The sequence below is a fragment of the Tachyglossus aculeatus genome, chromosome 13, assembly GCF_015852505.1.
Source record: "Tachyglossus aculeatus isolate mTacAcu1 chromosome 13, mTacAcu1.pri, whole genome shotgun sequence".
NCBI lineage: Eukaryota > Metazoa > Chordata > Mammalia > Monotremata > Tachyglossidae > Tachyglossus > Tachyglossus aculeatus.
In genome coordinates, this window is record NC_052078.1 from 7087969 (window position 1) to 7107233 (window position 19265).

The 19265-nt window shown below is 43.8% G+C and overlaps 1 protein-coding gene across 1 annotated transcript in view; it reads right to left on the minus strand.

Moving 5' to 3' along the window:
- The window catches only part of CNPY1 (canopy FGF signaling regulator 1), a 46917-nt gene that overhangs the window by 12951 nt on the left and 14701 nt on the right, over positions 1-19265 (minus strand). Inside the window, exon 2 of the mRNA XM_038755965.1 lies at positions 18909-19024. Within this exon, the coding sequence (XP_038611893.1) occupies positions 18909-19024 (116 nt within the window). The remainder of the gene's footprint in view (positions 1-18908; positions 19025-19265) is intronic.

Genomic DNA, 19265 nt, shown 5'->3' on the forward strand with positions numbered 1-19265 from the left:
AAATCATAATCTATCCAGAATATGCCAGTGTCCCATCTCCACAGCTGTGGAATCGCACACACTGGACCTCGCCAATCACATGCGCATATTGTGCAAAGGGAGCCAGCTGGCCACGTAACTGATGAGCAAGCCAGAAAACTTTATAGAGCTTGTGGTTTGGGCCACAGACAGCTAAAAAGCGTAGGCTTGCTGACATTCTGCTCAACTTTAACCAGTCTTTATTCACCAGAAATAATGGGGAGCTGCAGGAATCTGGCCTCCACACCTGCTCAGGAAAGGTAAAAATGTCACACCCGGCTGGGTTCAGCTTCTCTCATCTCCTTCTCTGTCTCTATCACTTTTTCCTCTCCCCTCTCCCTCTCCGTCTTACTGGGAAGGAGTAGAGTTTAGCAGAATGAGCACTGGGCTGCCCAGCTGTGCCACTGCCCTGCTGTGCCACATTGGGCTAGTCCCTTAACCTCTCTGGGTGAAACACTGGGTTAGTCCCTTAACCTCTCTGGGCTTCCATTTCCTCATCCATTAAATAAGGATAATCGTACCTGTCTGGTAGGGAGGCATCCTAGGAGACACAGCCACACTCCTGGAGTGATGACTCCCACGTACTGACTCTTGGGAGAGCCCAGGACTTGGGATCTCTCCCTCCTTTCCTTCTCCACCACCTCCACCTTCAGGCTTGGGGAGGAGTCACTCTGGATGAATTGCTGCACTTGGAGTATGGTGGGAATCGATACCTGGTTTGAAATTTTAGTCTCTAACCTTTTAACACCCCTCTACAATCTAAGGAAAACAAGCCCGCAAGAAAATCACATTGTAAGTGGGATCAACTGAACCGAGTTACTCCCGCTAGGGAGGAATGGGGAAGACTATCTCATCCTCATCGACCTCAATAATGATACTGTGGAGCCCCTACTTGGGCAGAGCAGTACCCAAAGAATTGTGGCGAGCTGCAAAGGAAGGGTAAGACATGGATCTGGCCTTAGGGGAGTTTATAATTGAGTGAGAACAAGGAGCGAACACAAAAACATGAATTAAGCCAAAAATGAAAGTGTCCCAGACATAAAATTTGAGAGTATAAATAACTGATTTTTAAGGTTCAGAGGTATACAGAATATATATATGGGTGTGTGTGTGTTGGAATATATATATATGTATACATACACACACACACCTCTCTCTCTCTCTATATATATATATACGTATATATATATGCACACATGGCAATACTATCAGTGCTTATCAGTACTAGTGTAGCAGGTGAGAATAACATGGCTTGCCATTTGGGGCTTTTCAGCTTGGAGCTAGCTGTAGAGCAGATCGGGGTAGGAGAACAGGCTAAAGTTTCTATTCTGATGTAGTTTCTTTGCCTTTTCTAGGAAGCTGACTGTTGTGATTTGTTTAGTCAAAATTTCCCCTTCCTGTCAGAGGAAAGAGCAGGTGAATACATTGGAGGGATTGGGGAATTTATTTGAATGGGTCACTCGGAAATCCCTTCCTGTCCTTAATCTCTTTTGTACTTTCTCTTCCTTACAATCTGGGGAGGGGTAGCCAGGCAGTGAATTCTTCTGGTTGTGAAAGATGCCCAATTTGCCATTTAGCCAACTCCCCACAAGCAAGTCTCTCTCCCCTTTTTGATATCCATGCAACTTTATATGATGCCCATAAGACATGACAGATGACAGCACTGGCAACTGAAATTTAATCGTTATTGACAAAGTACAGAAACGGGAGCTCACTATCATCATCACTAACAGCCTCCATTGAGCACCTTTTGTGTGTAGAGCACTGTGGAAGATGTTTGGGTAGCATCAAGAAGAATCACCTCATCAAGACTGTAAGCTCACTGTGGGCAGGGAATATGTCCAAAGTTCTTAGTGCAGTGCTCTTCACTGTACACTAAGTGCTCAAAAATACAATCAATTGATTGATCAAGAAATATCCAATTGTCTCCTAACCTTATTAATCCTGAATGCTTTTCTAAAGAGATCATCTAAAGAGGAAGAATGCTTTTTGCCTCCAGAATTCCTGGCCCCTTTTAGAATAAGATAGAAAAGAGAAAAAAAATCTACCAGTAACCATAATTGTGCTTGTAACATGGAAAATTATCTGCTATAACTGTACCGATGATATTAACACTTTTAGAAGCTAAAAGTGCCAAGAAAACTATACGTGACTGGATATTTTCAGCTTCTTTTAAGGGATCACCAATGTACTCCATGAAAACACTGCTAATTGCAAGTTCTCTCCAAAGCCTTGTTCTCATTTATATATTTGTATCTATTGCCATTAATTATGTATCCATCTGTACTCTTTTTATGTATTTACAGATAAAATAATCTTTCTTTAAAAGGTATTCTCTTTTTTTTTCCAGACTACTTATTCCCTAAAATCTTCACTTCCCCCATCCTTTGAGTTTTAGGCTTCACAGGATGAGTTTTCCACCTTTTTGGTTTTGAAAGGACAATCCTAAATTTCTGGAATCCCATGATACTCCTGAATAGGAAGCTGAGAACCCCTGGCCTTGGGGATGGATCATCTCTTATGAAAAGATGGGTGTGAAGTTGATTAATTTTCCCAGGAAAAGTGGCTAGGTCAGAGTGGAGGGCCGAAAAGAGATTTCTTCCATTTTCATCGCAGCAATCTGTGGGTTGGAAAAACCACAGAAGCCATGTTGGGCAAAGGTTGTAGGGAGCTGTTTTGCTCTTTGGATCATTCCCACTATTTCATAATCAACATTTGTGGCTCACAGAACAGAAAGCAGGTAGCATTGAAAACGTCCATTAAACCTCTCCAACAGGAAGGTTTTCAGCTCAGAAGCCGGTGAAAAGCAGCCTTCCTGACTGGTAAGACCCGATCTGCAGACACAGAGAGCATTGGTGGCTTTTGAAAAGCTTATACAGCTGCCCAAACCACTAGGTGAAAGCAGTTTTTCTCCTTCATTCCAGGTGGCCAGGTTTCCTTTACATCACAACCTGAAGCCTTGCTTTGGTCACCTACCTCTCCAGTTAGTGTGTAAGCCCCTTGTGGGCAGGAAACTGGCCTCATGGTCTGTTGTACTTTCCCAAGCACTCAATACAGTGACTGATCTCATTTAGATGCTCAATCAATATCCTTACTAGGTTTTCACGGTGGGCCCATCTTTACACAGCTGCTGAACCTTCCATAACCAAAGGACTAGGTCGTTATGTACATCAAGACTGACTCTCAGTGAAGGGGTGAGAAGAAAAGAAAATAAGCCAAAAGCACAGCCCAAGTCATGATACAAGGGAAAATAGAAATAACAAGGGAGAAATATTCACCCACAAATGATAAGCATTTATACATTAAGATACACAGAAATACTGGTAGGATGCAGTGAGGGTAGAGATACACAGTGTAACTGTGGGTATAGTTGAAACACACAGTACCTTGGTCCTCACAAAACCTAGGCAGAAAACAAGGACAGGGGCTGTTTATGTAGTTGGGAGTCCTGGAATTGGGATTTGTAATCAACCCTGCTCAACAGGTTAGAAAAATGATAATAATAATAATATTTATTAAGGTTTATGTACCAAGAACTGCAAGCACTAGGTTAGGTAGGAGATAATCAGTTCCCACATGGGGCTCACAGTCTAAGTAGAAGGGAGAACAGGGATTGAATCCCTACTTTGCCAATGGGGGAACTGAGGCACAGGGAAGTTACATGACCCACTAAAGATCTCACAGCAGGTACATGACAGGGCCAAGATTACAACCCAGGTTCTCTACTCACAGGCCCAGGCTATTTCCTTTAGGTCACCCTGCTTCAGATGGGCTGTTGGCAAAATGCCTGATTTAAAATATTGCTGCTTTTTATTCAGTGTGCTTTTAAAATGAACTGCTCTCTTTCTTTGGCCCAATGTCTGTCTTGCACGGCTTTTATTCTAGAAACAAACCACATTCCAAAATATATCCCCATCATCCCTACAATTCTTTTTGTAATTTTTGGTTTAAACCATTCTTAGTAGGTGGAGTCAGGAGCAATTAGCAGTGAATCTGCACCAGGTAGTACTGACAGTTTGATGTGGGGGAGATTGACAAAATCAGAACATGGGTGTGTTACGCATTTAAGCTATGACTCGACATCTACTGCAAGGCCTTGTGAAATGGTACTTGTCAAATGCTCAGAAAAACCTGGGCCCAACAGTGACATCTCGTGAACCTCAAGATTCTGAACAAGGAATAATGACCCTGAGCCCAGATCAGGTCAGAAGTGAGGGGAGGAATTTCATGAAGGGCTGAAGGGGTCATTGTTGGGTTTGTTTCATGTAACATTTTCAGCCTTGATCTGAAGGGGAAGAGAATATGGAAGATTAATTAAGCATAGCTGCAGGTGAGCCTGAAGCAGGAAGTGAGCAAACCCCAGGGAAGACAAGGCCAAGCACGGTACCCGCAGCGTGTTCGTTTAGGGTGTCCTTTGATGGAGCTCAAGAAATCTAGACACTGCTTTGCTGACCAGAAGTGCAGATGAAGGATATAGAATGGAATTAAAAAATGGCATTTACTATGTGCAAAGCACTGTTCTAAGCGCTGGGGAGGTTACAAGGTGATCAGGTTGTCCCACGGGGGGCTCACAGTCTTAATCCCCATTTTACAGATGAGGTAACTGAGGCACAGAGAAGTTAAGTGACTTGCCCAAAGTCACACAACTGACAATTGGCGGAGTCAGGATTTGAATCCATGACCTCTGACTCCAAAGCCCGTGTTCTTTCCACTAAGCCACGCTGTATTGTAAAGATAAACACAAAGGTTCTTTGGGGCCTCCTCGGGCCTCCTCGGGCCGCCTCGGGCCCCCGTCTCTATGTGTTGCCAACTTGTACTTCCCAAGCGCTTAGTACAGTGCTCTGCACACAGTAAGCGTTCAATAAATACGATTGAATGAATGAAGGAATGAAAACCATGGAACCTAGAGTAAATAGCTAGCTGTGGGGAAGGGATCCCTGTTCCCTCCAGATTTATCAGATGTGTTATGTTCCCCTCCCAGATTCCCATGAACACTGGCACCGCTTCTGGGCTGTGGGACTCAGCGGCCCCAGTAAATGCAGGGGGACGCTGTGTGTCCAAAGTAAAATTTTGAACAGAAAGGTGACGGGTGCTGAATGGGGAAGAACGGTGGGCCACCAGATGTGAAGAAGAGGGAATTCCAGGAAGGAATTCCATGTAGTCTGCCCACTCTGAGGACTTGACACTGCTCTCTTCATACAGCTGAAACCGGGAGATGCACAGTAGACAGGTGCTCAGTAAAAGCTCAACTGTTCTCAGAATAACAGCAAACATTTAGACCAGGAAAAAATGATTGGAGAAGCGAGGCCTTGCTCCACAGAGTCCTCTTCTCCCCATCCCACCAGCTCTGGTCTTCCCCAACACCTCATCCCATCAAGTCTGGTCTTCCTGCATACCATCCCACCCAGTTCTGGTCTTTAGGACCAATATCATTAGAAGCAGTCTTTGCTTCAGAGAAAAATGACACTAGGAATACATTTATCTGGTTTGCAGTTTGCCTGACTTCTCTCCCCTAGAATAAAACTGAAAACTCCATTCCGACAGGCAGCGTGCTTACTACTCTTGAACTTGTGCTCCGTGCCAGTGACAGAGCTGAACGTTTTGATGGCTGGTTGATTTTGTTGTTAAGAACAGTGTTTGCACATAGTAAGCACTTAATAAATGCCATAAAAAAAATCAAGATCACTTCTGCAATTGGTTAACTGCTTCTCGTTCTAGAACACATAGAATATGCTGGGGGGAGATGAAAATGCACTTTTACATCCCTTCTACAGTTTGAGTCTTCTTAAAAGCTGACTCAGGATAATTTAGCACAGCAAAGTAGATAGGACCATTGCTAAACTCACAATACCCACTAATTCTTATCAACCACCATTTAGCCAAGACAAAGAGGATTATCCCCAGGGCTGTCAGGAAAGATTCACACTTTACTACATTTTCAGGTACCAAAGGTCAGATTTTTACCACAGTCTTTGGGGAGGAGACACATTTCTCAACAGAATTAATCCGCTGTCAGAAGTAAACAGACCCTCATAATTGATTTCGATTAAATGCTTAAAACCTGAATGATGCATTATGAATGAGGAAAAAATTAAAATTCTAATTCTGAAATTGCCAATCTTGTGTACTTTATTCCTTTCCTCAGCACTCATGTACACATGTATATTTTGAGTTATTTATATATTTATTTGTACATTCAGTTATTTGTTCAGCTGGCTCATCCTGATGTGTTTGTATCACTTCCTACTTTATCCTTGTTGTTCTTTTGCATTCACTATCCATAAATAATTTTTGCCTGATTCTTCCATTAGCCTGTAAGCCCCTTGAGTGCAGCGAATGTGTGTCTTCCTTTGGTTATGCTCTCTCAAGTGCTTAGTGCAGTGCTAGGCAGTTGACTCTCAAAAAATACTACTGGCTAACTGTTTCAAGAAAATTTACACTTACACCTTTACAATTTTAAACTTGAGTGCAGATAGTGAGCAAGATCTAACTAATATGGGTTTAGTTTTTACAGAGGGGGAGATTATAAACATTCATATTAACATTGTGGCAGTTTCCATTGAATCATTGCAAAAGCTTGCTCTAAGATTTGGATGTTTTTGAAAGCAACATGGTCCCTGAGTATTGGAGGGATGAAGTGAAAGAAAAATTTTCAAAGCTCGTTTTGGCATAATAATAAAAATAATAATAATTTGTAGTATTTGTTAAATGCCTATGTGCAAGCACTGCACTAAACACAGGGGTAGATTCCAGGTAAGCGCTCAATAACTACGATTGAATGAATGAATGAATGAATAAGCAGGTTGGACACTGTCACTGTACCATATAGAGCTCACAGTCTAAATAGCAGGGAGAACAGATATTTAATCCCCATTTTACAGATGAGCAAATTGAGGCAAAGAGAAGTTAAGTGACTTCCCCAAGGACTCACAGCAGGTAAGTAGCAGAGTGGGGATTAGAATTTAGTTCCTCTGACACGCAGGCCCGTGCTATTTTCACTAAGCCATGCTGCATCTCATGCTATTTCCCACCATATTGTTCCTGGGGACAGCTATCCCAAATGTTCAAAGTAAAGGACCACTTTGAAGGTCTCTGTGTGTATAAGCCTCTTCTTGCATAAACTGAGCTTCAGTAAAGTTTACTCCTGAAAGACTAGTAAAACCTAGGAATTAGCATCACTCACACACACACACATACACACACACACACACAGCCCACCTAATTACTAGACCTTGTAGAAGGATATTCACAATGTGCTGCTTGTCTCCATCCCATCCTCTTATAATAATAATAATAATTGTTAAACGCTGGGGTAATAAAAATGTTGGTACTTGTTAAGCGCTTACTATGTGCCAAGCACTGTTCTAAGTGCTGGGGTAGATACAAGGTAGTCAGGTTGATCCACGTGGGACTCACAGTTTAAATCCCCATTTTACAGATGAGGTAACTGAGGCCCAGAGAAGTAAAGTGACTTGCCCAAAGTCACACAGCTGACAAGTGGCGGAGCCAGGATTAGAACCCACGACCTCTGACTCCCAAGCCCATGTCATTTCCACTAAGCCAGGCTGCTTCTCAGAACCCTGCTTTTCGAAGCCTGCACAAGTCTCAGCCTGGCCCAGGGGAAGGAAGAAGAAGCTTTAGCTGGGATGTAGTATCCATGATCCTCCCATTTGGGAGCTTCTTAAACCGAGAGAGGAAGGACCTCAGGCCTTGGAAATACAGCGGCCGTGGCACCACAGCACAAAGAGAGCAGATGTCGCTTCACCCTTGCTCAATCAGTAGCATTGATTGAGTACCAACTGTGTGCAGTGCATTGTGCTTTGGGAGATTACAACAGAGGAAAATGACACAAACACAATCCCTGCCCTCCAGGAATTTATATCTCCAGAGGAAGAGAGATGCAAAATAATTTGCAGAGGAGAGGAACAAGAGAATATACCTACCCCAGGTACCAGTTCATTGTGGGCGGGGAATGTCTCTTTATTGTTATATTATACTCTCTCAAGTGTTTTGCACACAGTAAGCGCTCATTTAAACCAAAGCTTGGTACACAGTAAGCATTTCACAAATATTGGTTATCTCTGATTCAGTAGCAGAGTAGGTTAATCAGTAGGTTCACAAGTTTTTAGGACTAAGGCCATAGTTGGGCAGATTTGATGTGGGAAGAAGAATAAAATTAATGGAAAAGGCTCCCTGGAAGAAGTGAGATTTCAGGAGAGCTTTGAAGGCAGTGAGTGTTGTGATCTGGTGGTTTTGAAAGGAAAAGGAGGGGCATGAGCAGGTGTTGGTTACAGGAGCGGTGAGAACCGGCTCTGCCAATTGTCAGCTGTGTGACTTTGGGCAAGTCACTTAACTTCTCTGCCTCAGTTACCTCATCTGTAAAATGGGGATTGACTTTGAGCCCCCCGTGAGACAACCTGATCACTTTGTAGCCTCCCCAGCACTTAGAAACAGTGCTTTGCACATAGTAAGCACTTAATAAATGCCATTATTATTATTATTATTAAGGGGCAGTGAGAAGGTCACTTGGGAGGAATAATTGTTCATCAGGACACACCAGTGACATTCCATATCTAGAAATTATTTATTTACATTAATGCCTGTCTCCTAGAGACTGTAAACTTGATGTGGTCAGGGAACATGTCTACCAACTCTGTTGCACTGTACTCTCCAAGTGCTCAGTAAGAGTTCAGTAAATATCATTGTCTGACCCCGCTGGCTGACCAAGACTGAGGTTACTAACCTCGTTGGCCTGGAACAGGAAGGAGGGAACTAATGGATCTGGGCTCAGAGTCCGGTGACCTAATTCTACCTCACGTGCATTCTCAGTTTCCCCATCTAGAAACAGACCCGACCCTCCCCTACCTCCCAGGGCTGATGTTAGGAAAAATGAAACACTTGCTGAAGCACTTTCTGCTCTCCAGAAGAAAAGTGCTGTAGAAATCCTGGTCCATTAATAACATCACTCGTTTCAAGAAAGCACAGTAGCCTGGCTCCACAGGGAAAAGAGGTGGCCAATTGACACATTTTTGTATGCAGCCCCTCAAGCTCTGGCTATTCAGTATTACGCAGACACCCCAGAAATATCCAACCTTTGGGGCCCTGCTGCTGTTAAATCTGTGGTCATGGGTTTCGCGTAGAAAGGGCCCCCTCAGTTTCTCTAATGAAAAACCATTTGCCTACATAGTCTGAGACTCAGCCTGGCAGCCGAAAGGCCTCGTGGACACTGATTAGTAACCAAAAAGTCTAGGAAAGCCCCGTGACTCTACATTTTCATGAGGTGAGGGTATTGGAAGTTCCTAGACAGTAAAGGCCCAGGCAAAGCCAGTACTGTCAGAGAGGTCATTTTTCCGGTTGTGTTTATAGAAAGTTCAGGACAAAGGGCACCAGAAGGCCCAAAGAGCCTAATTATTTCTATCCGACGTGAGGAATGGCCTGGAGGATAGCTCCTGTTAAAGTCTTAAACTTTCTCAATTCAACCTCCCCTTCCCACCAACGCCTCTTTGGTGGCTGCAAAAATTCATATGGCTTTCAGGTTTGTCTAGGGAACAAGTTCCCCACGACCCTAATATTAAGTTCTCATGCTGGTAGAGTTTCCTCATCATCACCCGTAGCTCTGACCCTTTAGCTCAAAGGGAACGCCCTCTTTCCCTTCACCAATCACTCTTTTCCAGAAACGAAGTTCTGCCAGGGAATAAATAAATATATATTATATAAAATCAGCACCGTGGAGAATTCTAGGTGATGAGGGTGACCTGGCTTGATGGGAATTCTTCTCATGTTCAAAAGTTCTTTCTTCAAAAGTTCTTCTTTCCCATGTTGAAAAAGTTATATCGTTGAGGAAAAATCCAAGTTAAAAAAAATAGGGATGAAGCAGCAACTGGAAAAGGGAAGCGATAAAAAGGAGGTACATTATTCAGGAATTAAATTGGTTTTTCTCCCTTGCCCAATGCAGAGTAAACATGGTAGCATTTTCTTTAAGGGAAAGCTCTTCCTAGTCCATCGAAAACTGAAACAAAACATTGGCATAAATGGTTTAGTTGGAATTTCAGTTTGCCTTGTTTATTGTCCATTCCTTTGTATCCCTCTGTTGGCTTACCATGAGAAATGGAAAGCTGTGACTGCAAAATGGATGGAATTCTCTCAGATGCCCTCTCTTTCATTCCCACCTCTATACCTTCTCTGAGGCACAATTCTTGGGTTCTTTCCCAAAAATTGGCAAGATGCAGAACTTACTGGGTCTGGCAAAGGATTTCTTGAAATCCAACGGTGTTCCGATGGAGAGCTTCCAAACCAAATGAAACAGACCCGGGAGTTACCACATGCTGGCCTCTAAAGACAGGTAGCTAAAATATAACTGCAAGCATATTAGTGGGTTCATATCAATTTGCAAGGGGTCCAACTAGAAACTCACTGTAAGAGATTACTGATAGTAAAGCTTGTGGTCAACTTATCTCCTAGGTAATAAGATTGAGCATTTTAGACATTCCCCTTTTATGCAGAATATTTTAATTTGAAATTGAAAATTCAATACCCCGTCAGTATTTTTTCCAACCCAGGATCTTCTGTTTGATACTTCGAATGCTGTGTTTTATCACCACCACACCTTCAAGGCCTTGTTATATTTCTCAGAAACTAAATGAAGTTGAGACATGATTTGCCAGGACCTGTTCAAAATGGCCACCATTTATTTTTGGATTTCTAGATAAAATTTGGGGAAAAAAAATCATCCCCTGGAGTTAAGTGATTTTCCCAGCTTGTTCTGGAAAGGTTTGCTCTAAGAAGGAAATCAGGTTTTTTAAAATAATTTTGCCTTTGAATTTTTACCTATTAAAATAGCTTCTTTTTCTTCTTCTACCAACCAAATTTAGGATTCTGCTATTTTTCTTGTCAATTGGAGGTGTGCTGAATGTGACACAGCCAGTCTTCTGAGATGGGGGTGATTCCTTATTTGTCTCTCTGTTTCCAAAGAGCTGCTCATCTGACCCTCTGGGGGAATCTTGCTGCCATCAACCTCACACAATCAAATCAGGTCGACAGAGCAAATAGGAAATACCAGTAAGGATTTCATGCTGAATGGATGACACTTGAAACTGCATGCCATAATTTGGGAGAAAGGAAGATGTAGAAAAGCGAAGTCTTGGTCAGAAATCCCTGAAAACACAAGCTCCCTTAGCAAAACAGAGATGGGGTCAGCTCAGTTTCATCTGCTCCTTCAAGGTCTTAAGAAATGATCACTTATCTCCCAACAGCCTTGACTGTCAGAAAAGATTTCAGAGTCTCAAAAGGAACAAGGTTGTGAAGGAGAACAAGAGACAGAGCCGAGGACTGTAGCCCATCTTGAGTTTCAAGTAAAAGGAGTGTTTATGGAGCTCGAATTTTAAGCAGAAGGTTGAAACAAATGAAGATGCCACAAGTGAAAATATAAGTCCATCCTGATAAATATAATTTCATTTAGCCTAGATTAAAATTGTTTTTACAGTTAAGATGACTATCAATGACCCATAAAAGTTTACCTGAATGAATGACAGAAACTGGGATTACCAATTTAGCAAAACCTTTTCTGCTACATAGAACGTGAATTATTTCACTGGAATATTCATTCTGCATAAGAAAATCTCCAAGGAGACTCTACTGCTACTGTTTTCTGAAACTGAGCTTCGCTTCTGAGATATTCTGCAGGTAGACTGTTTCCAAGGTGAATGGCCTGAAAATATGCTGAGGAAATGATTACAGGTAACCCTACCCTCCTGCAAGGGGATAAAGTATTAATGCTACAAAAAAACCTCCAAAAACCAAAAACCCCTCAAAGCTCTCAGATGCTAGATATGAGAAGCCAATTCTATCCAGATTTAAAATTGAAAAAGTGATAAGCCACACAAAGAGCAGCAATCATTCTCTACACATATACTCACTTGAGTGGTCAGATTCCCTAATCAAAGCAAGAAGACTATCCAAATCTCTGCCCTCTCCCCGCAAAATCCTGAATGCCCTTCTGTACATACTGCAGTCACATTTGCTCACTTATGAATCAAGAGCCGGAAGCTCTTCTTAAAAATTCTCTTATCACCCAAGGTTACAATGTTTCTGTAACCAACTCTGAGAAACGAGCAAGCCCGTGTACAGCCCACTGGGTGGAAATAAGTTGAAACCGATGAATGAGTATGTATTTTGATGCAGTACTCCTGTCCTCCGCACCCGATACACTCTCGTTCTTAAATAGGGGGGTGGGGGGAAGGAGCAAGCAAGACATTCCCAAATAGTTAAACTATTTGTTTAAACAGTGCATTGCACATAGTAAACCCTTAACAAATGCCATCATCATCATCATCATTTGTAAGAAATGACCTTAGAACTCCCATAAGTGTGGACACCAGAAAAAGTTTGTTTCATTTATTGCCAAACTACTCAGTTGGCTTATTTTCCTAATCCACACACTCCAGAAAGGAGAATGAGAGCAAATTTCCACTGATCTTATTCAAAATTAATCTCTGAAGAATTATGAAACTGTGAGGCCCTTTAAACCTAATACACTAAACAAAGAGTTGGGGGGGGGGGAGTTTAAAAAAGAAAAATACACGCTTCTTAATTACCTGTACAGAGGAACACTTGGAAGTGAAGTCTGTCATCCTCATGTCACTTTCAAGGCACAAACCTTGTAGATGCTGGGCTTTTAGCACAGTCAAAGGCATCTCCAAATCATCTCTTTCTTTCCTAATGCTGTACCGCTTTCTCTGCGGTCCCCATGAATTTTTATTCCCTGACATCTGGAACTTGATGCTGCACCGCTTTCTCCGCGGTCCCCGTGAATTCTTATTCCCTGACATCTGGAACTTAATGCTGTACCGCTTTCTCCGTGGTCCCCATGAATTCTTATTCCCTGATATCTGGAACTTAAAATACAAGCCGGTCGTTTCGCTTAACCCCTTGTTGAGAAGAGTGAGGCATGAACTTTGGGATAACCCTGGGGAAAAGGTCCCTCTGCTGGCCCCACCATAGCAGAGCACAGAGTGCTCCGTCCAGCTCAAGTCCGAGGGCCCATTGCCCCGGCCCCCAAACAGTAGTCAGGGCTTTATGGCCCGCACTTGGGGGCCAGAGGTGGACCTCAGCCTGGTGCTGACACAAGGAAAGACATCCCAGCCTTTGGTAAAGTTGACCCAACGAATGGTTGCTCCAGGGTTGATGGGAAGACTGTACATTGGGAGGGGGCTGTTTGGGAAAAAAGGGATGGGGAACATCCTCGAGGATTCGATTCAGCTCCCTTCGCAACACAAGCCAATCTCTAGATTATAATCAGTCGATCAATCAATCGTGTTTACTGAGCGCTTACTGTGTGCAGAGCACTGTACTAACTTGGCAACATATAGAGACAGTCCCTACCCAACAGTGGGCTCACAGTCTAAAAGCTATAAGCTCCTTGAGGGCAGGGAACATGTCTACCAAGCCTGGCTAGAGCTTAGTTCAGTGCTCTGCACACAGGAAGCACTCAATAAATATGATTGATTGATGGATACTAGCTATTCAAAATGTCCCTAAGACGGCACAGACCTCTCTGGACACTTCTGGAAAGGGGCATCCAAAGGAGGAGTTGCAGTGTCCGGCCCAGTGTCTGGTCTCCCGCTAGCATCGAGCTGGACTTTAGCTTGGTCATGGAAGAGATCAGTGATTTGTAATGACTTCATTGGTAATCCTCAGTTAGCCACACATTCAGTCAGTCTATCGCTGCATCATCATCATTATCATCATCATCAATCGTATTTATTGAGCTCTTACTGTGCGCAGAGCACTGTACTAAGCGCTTGGGAAGTACAAGTTTGCTGCAGTAGGGCATGATGGTTGGGTGTCTGTGTGGTTCCAAGTATTAACAAATCTAGACTGGAGATTTGACTTCTAGTTTTTAACTGAAATGGCAAGCCCTGAGATTCCTGGGAACATGCTCTGGTCAGCTCGAGCCTTAATTACACCCTAATTGGAACCCAAACCTAGGACCTCAACACTTAGTGTACCCTGTGCCTCCTACTGATCTCCTTTTCCACCAGACTTGTTGGACTTTTTTTTATACAGTATTTGTCAAGCACTTACTATATCCCAGGTACTGGGCTACGTGCTGGTGTAGATACCAGTTAATCAGGTTGCACACAGGCCATGTCCCACATGGGGCTCACAGTCTTAATCTCCATTATACAGATGAGGGAATTGAGGAAAAGAGAAGTGAAGTGAGTTGTCCAAGGTCACAAATCAGACAAGTGGCAGGGCTAGGATTAGAACCCAGGCCCTTCTGACACTCAGGACCATGCTCTATCCACTAGGCCAAGCTGATCTTAGTGTGGCTCAGTGGAAAGAACACAGGCTTTGGAGTCAGAGGTCATGGGTTCCAATCCCGGCTCCGCCACACGTCTGCTGTGTGACCTTGGGCAAGTCACTTAACTTCTCTGACCTTCAGTTACCTCATCTGTAAAATGGGGATTAAGACTGTGAACCCCACGTGGGACAACTTGATCACCTCGTAACCCCCACAGCGCTTAGAACAGTGCTTTGCCCATAGTAAGCGCTTAACAAATGCCATTGTTATTATTATCTGAACTTTGTCTCTTATGCAGTTTTGTATTTATATTCCTTCATCTTTCCTACTCTATCTGCCTCCAAATGCTTCCCCACCTGAATTTTAGGTTGAGCTGGAAGGCCAGGAACTGTGACCAATGCTCACCTAACCATTTCTAGTACAGTGCTCCACACAGAGTAAGTGCTTAATAAATACCATTACAATTAGTACTACTACTACTACTACTACTACTACTACTACTACTACTAATAATGGTGGCATTTATTAAGTGCTTACTATGTGCAAAGCACTGTTCTAAGCACTGGGGAAGTTACAAGGTGATCAGGTTGTCCCATGGGGGGCTCACAGTCAATCCCCATTTTACAGATGAGGTAACTGAGGTGCAGAAAAGTTAAATGACTTGCCCAAAGTCACACAGCTGACAATTGGAGGAGCCGGGATTTGAACCCATGACCTCTGACTCCAAAGCCTGTGCTCTTTCCACTGAGCCACGCTGCTTCTGAGCGATGAAACATTACCAGAGTGAGAGCCCTATCATAGCTTTAGAAACCTTATTAAATCCACTTGGCCAGCATACACCCAAAACAGCATTTGGGATAATAATAATAATAATAATGATGGCATTTGTTAAGCACTTACTATGTGCAAAGCACTGTTCTAAGCGCTGGGGGGAATACAAGGTGATCAGGTTGTCCTGCATGGAGCTCACAGGCTTCATCCCCATTTTACAGATGAGGTAACTGAGGCTCCGAGAAGTTAAGTGACTTGCCCAGGTCACACAGCAGACACGTGGTGGAGTCAGGGTTCGAACCCATGATGTCTGACTCCAAAGCCCATGCTCTTTCCACTGAGCCACACTGCTTCTCGATCCTGAGATCCAAACAGCCCAGCATTTCTCTAGCAATTCCTCACTGAAGGTCTGGAAATGATCATTCAACAGGAGCTACAGGCCAATATCGGGAGATAAATTAGAATCCATGGGGGAAAAAAGTAGGGAAGGCAACTGTGTAGGCTGAAGAAGGAACTGGAAATCAAGAGTTGAGGTTCATTCGTATTCAGCATATTCCCAGGACAAATAGGAGGAAGAGTGTCAATGTGAATATTTGAATGTTTAATCTCAATGTGCAGGAAATGAGGAAGAATCAATTAAGATAGAGGTTTGGGGCTTTCTGAGAAAATTATAAAAATGTTTGGCAACTCTGGGCAAACAGACTGGAGCTATTGAAATGTTGAAGTTTCATACATTGTTATGTTGCGAATCTGCCTGACCTCTCAGAGCCCAGACTTTCAGCAACCTCATCCCAACAACCGCTGCCCCATTGTGTTCCCCCAAAATTTTATCCACTTTTTAAATGGAATCAGCCAAGGCTCAAGTCATCTTCTTGCCCAGAAAATTATTAGAGTCTGAACAAGCCGAAATTCTGGCAGAAAAAGATCCTCTTTCCAAATCTGGCAGACCACATCTCTGCCCACATTTTAAACCCTCCTGAAATCCCACCTCCTCCATCAAGACTTTTCTGATCAATTTCCCTGCAACCTAAGCCATATGAGCCTGCCAGTCAATTCTAGCACTTATGAACTATCTTGCATATATGTACATTCAATTTCTTATTTGATCTACTGTGGTTGTAAATATTTTTGCCTGTCTCCCCCATTAGAAGGTAAATGCCTTTGGGGTAAGAAATATGTCACTTCTTTACTCTGAACTTCCCAAGTGCCTAGTACAGTGCACTGCACCAGGGAGCATTCAATAAATACTAATACCGTGACACCATTACATTATAAAGGGCTCCTGGCATGACACACGTGGTGTCCCGTGTGCCTCAGTGTCCTGTATTCGTGGGGATTGCCCCTGGCCCCTCTGTGAGGAGCCCAAAGTATTGAGGAGGTAACAGTGAGAAAGAGGAAGAGGGAAATGAAAGGAAGACCAGTGAGGATGCCAATTTTTATGGCCAGTAACTTCTTTAATGTCATCTGCAGTGCTGTGCATGAGGATAGCAAGGCGATAAAAGTGTGTGCACGTATATATACATAAGGCAGCCAGGGACCTAGGGAAAAGGAGACATCCATGTAGAGAATAAAGGATGCACAGAGCATTTAAAGGGAACTTGCCACAATTGAAGCTGTAGCTTGCTCCTCTCTAAATTATTCTCTCCTTCTTGACTGTAAGCTCATGGTCAGCTGGGAATGTGTCTGATTATTGCTGTAATGTACTCTCCCAAGCACTTATTACAGTGCTCTGAACACAGTGAGCACTCAATAAATATGATTGACCTGAGGCTGCTCCCAGAGTTCTGGAGTCTCCAAACAGGACCCAGTGGTATCTTTCTTCTCCCTGCCTTTCCCTCCTTTCCTGACTCTGAAAAAAGTTTCATTTTCCCCTGGATTCCAGACACTGTTTTTCCTGCCACAGAGATGGACACAAATGAAAACAGTTTCAAGGAGATCTGCAAAACAGGAGAGAATTGGAGACCAACCCTAGGAGAACAAGAACTCCGCGGTACAGAGAACTTCTTCCTCGTTTGTAGACACTTGCTAGAAATCCAGCGGCTGTGACACGTTTGCCCAAGCGTCACCCACACATTGGTATGCAGCTATGTGCGTCCTTTGTTCCTCCCGTGAATACCAAGCTGGACACATATTCCACCAGCTGCACGGGAGATGGGAGGCCTGAGCTACAGGCCTGTGGATTTGATGGTCCGGGAATAACTGCTGGTCCCCCGTCCAGCATGGCCTAATGATAATAACTGTGGTATTTGTTAAGAGCTTACAATGTGCCATGCACCATTCTAAGCGCTGGAGTAGATACAAGAAAAATGGGTTGGACACAGTCCCTGTCCCACAAAGGGCTCCCAGTCTTAATCCCCATTTTACAGATGAGGGAACCGAGGCACGGAGAAGTTAAATGATTTGCCGAAGGTCACACAGCAGTCAAGTGGCAGAGTCAGGATTAGAACCCATGACCTTCTGACTCCCAACTCCATAATCTATCCACTAGGCCATGCTGGGAGGCAGGGGGACAGGCTAAGGCTCTAGGCCTGACTTCACATTTAGACGGGAGTAAGAAATCTCAACTGGGTAAAGTTTCGTCTTATTTGAGTGCCCCAGTGACAATCCAGAGCAGTTTTGGAGTCCTCCAATGCCCTCCCTCTGCCCATCCGCCAAGCTAGCTCTTTTCCTCCCTTCAAGGCCCTGCTGAGAGCTCACCTCCTCCAGGAGGCCTTCCCAGACTGAGCCCCTTCCTTCCTCTCTCTCTCGTCCCCCTCTACATCCCCCCATCTTAACTTCTTCCCTTCCCCACAGCACCTGTATATATGTATATATGTTTGTACATATTTATTACTCCATTTATTTATTTATTTTACTTGTACATATCTATTCTATTTATTTTATTTTGTTAGTATGTTTGGTTTTGTTCTCTGTCTCCCCCTTTTAGACTGTGAGCCCACTGTTGGGTAGGGACTGTCTCTATATGTTGCCAATTTGTACTTCCCAAGCGCTTAGTACAGTGCTCTGCACATAGTAAGTGCTCAATAAATACAATTGATGATGATGATGATGATACTCTAGGGTTCAAGAAGGGACTCTCCAGACCAGCATCTTAAGACCTAGCAACCTACCCAAAAGGAACTCTCTCCAGAACTCGTTACAGTCACTCAGCCAGTGAGCCCCCAACTAGGGCAGGGACTTGTGTCCAACCTGATTAACTTGTACGTACCCCAGTGCTTAGAACAGTGCTAGACACGTAGTAAGCACTTAACCAATACAATAGTAATAATAATGATAATGGTACAGTACTTGGTACACAATAGGTGTTCAACAGATACCCTTGATTGATTGATACAGCAAATTCCCAATCTTTTGACAGACGCTGGGTGGAATCCCCGGGCCCAGATGCATCTCTCAGGGCTGGGAATTTTTCTACTTCATTGTTTTCTATGCAGACCGAACTACCAACCCCCTCTCTCCCACCTGAGAAAACACCGTGGGGGAAACCTCAGTGACCCGATGAAATGTCTAGACAAGCCTTGCCTTGCCCCCCTGCCTGCACTGCCCAGGAATCACAAGGGGCTACTTGCACTCCTCAAGAACAACGGTCCAGAAATGGCTTCAAACAGGCTGGAGGCACAACTTTAGGTTCTGAAAAGAAATACTTCATTTCCAAGCTTAAAGATTACTTTGGGTCCCTAGGGAGCCAGAAGCAATTTAGAAACTGATACCCGGAACAAGAAAAAGGTTAGAAGACTAAGACCAACTGCTGTTTGGCTAAATGGCTGGTAATTGCACGGATCAGCAATTATGAGCTGTCGTATCATCTCCCGGTTACCTTCTTTCTCTGCTGCGTCCCATCAGGGTTGATTCGGAACGACCCAACCTCCACCTTCTTCTTCTGGCGTGCCTTCATCACATCATACTCGATCTCATCCATCAGAGCCTTGCAAGCTGAAGGAGATACAGACCCCGCTGGTGACAAAGGAGAAGGAGGGGAGGGGAGGGAGTACCCGAAACGGGCCGGCTGAATCACCACCGGCTCTCCAGGGCTGAGCTCACTTCCAAGCCCTCGTGTAAAACTTCAGCAGGCCATTAGGTAGCCACTGAACCCTCGAGACTGAAGCTCCTTGTGGGGAGGAAACAGGACTTCCAACTCAGTAGTATTTTACTCTCCCCAGTGCTTAGTGCAGTA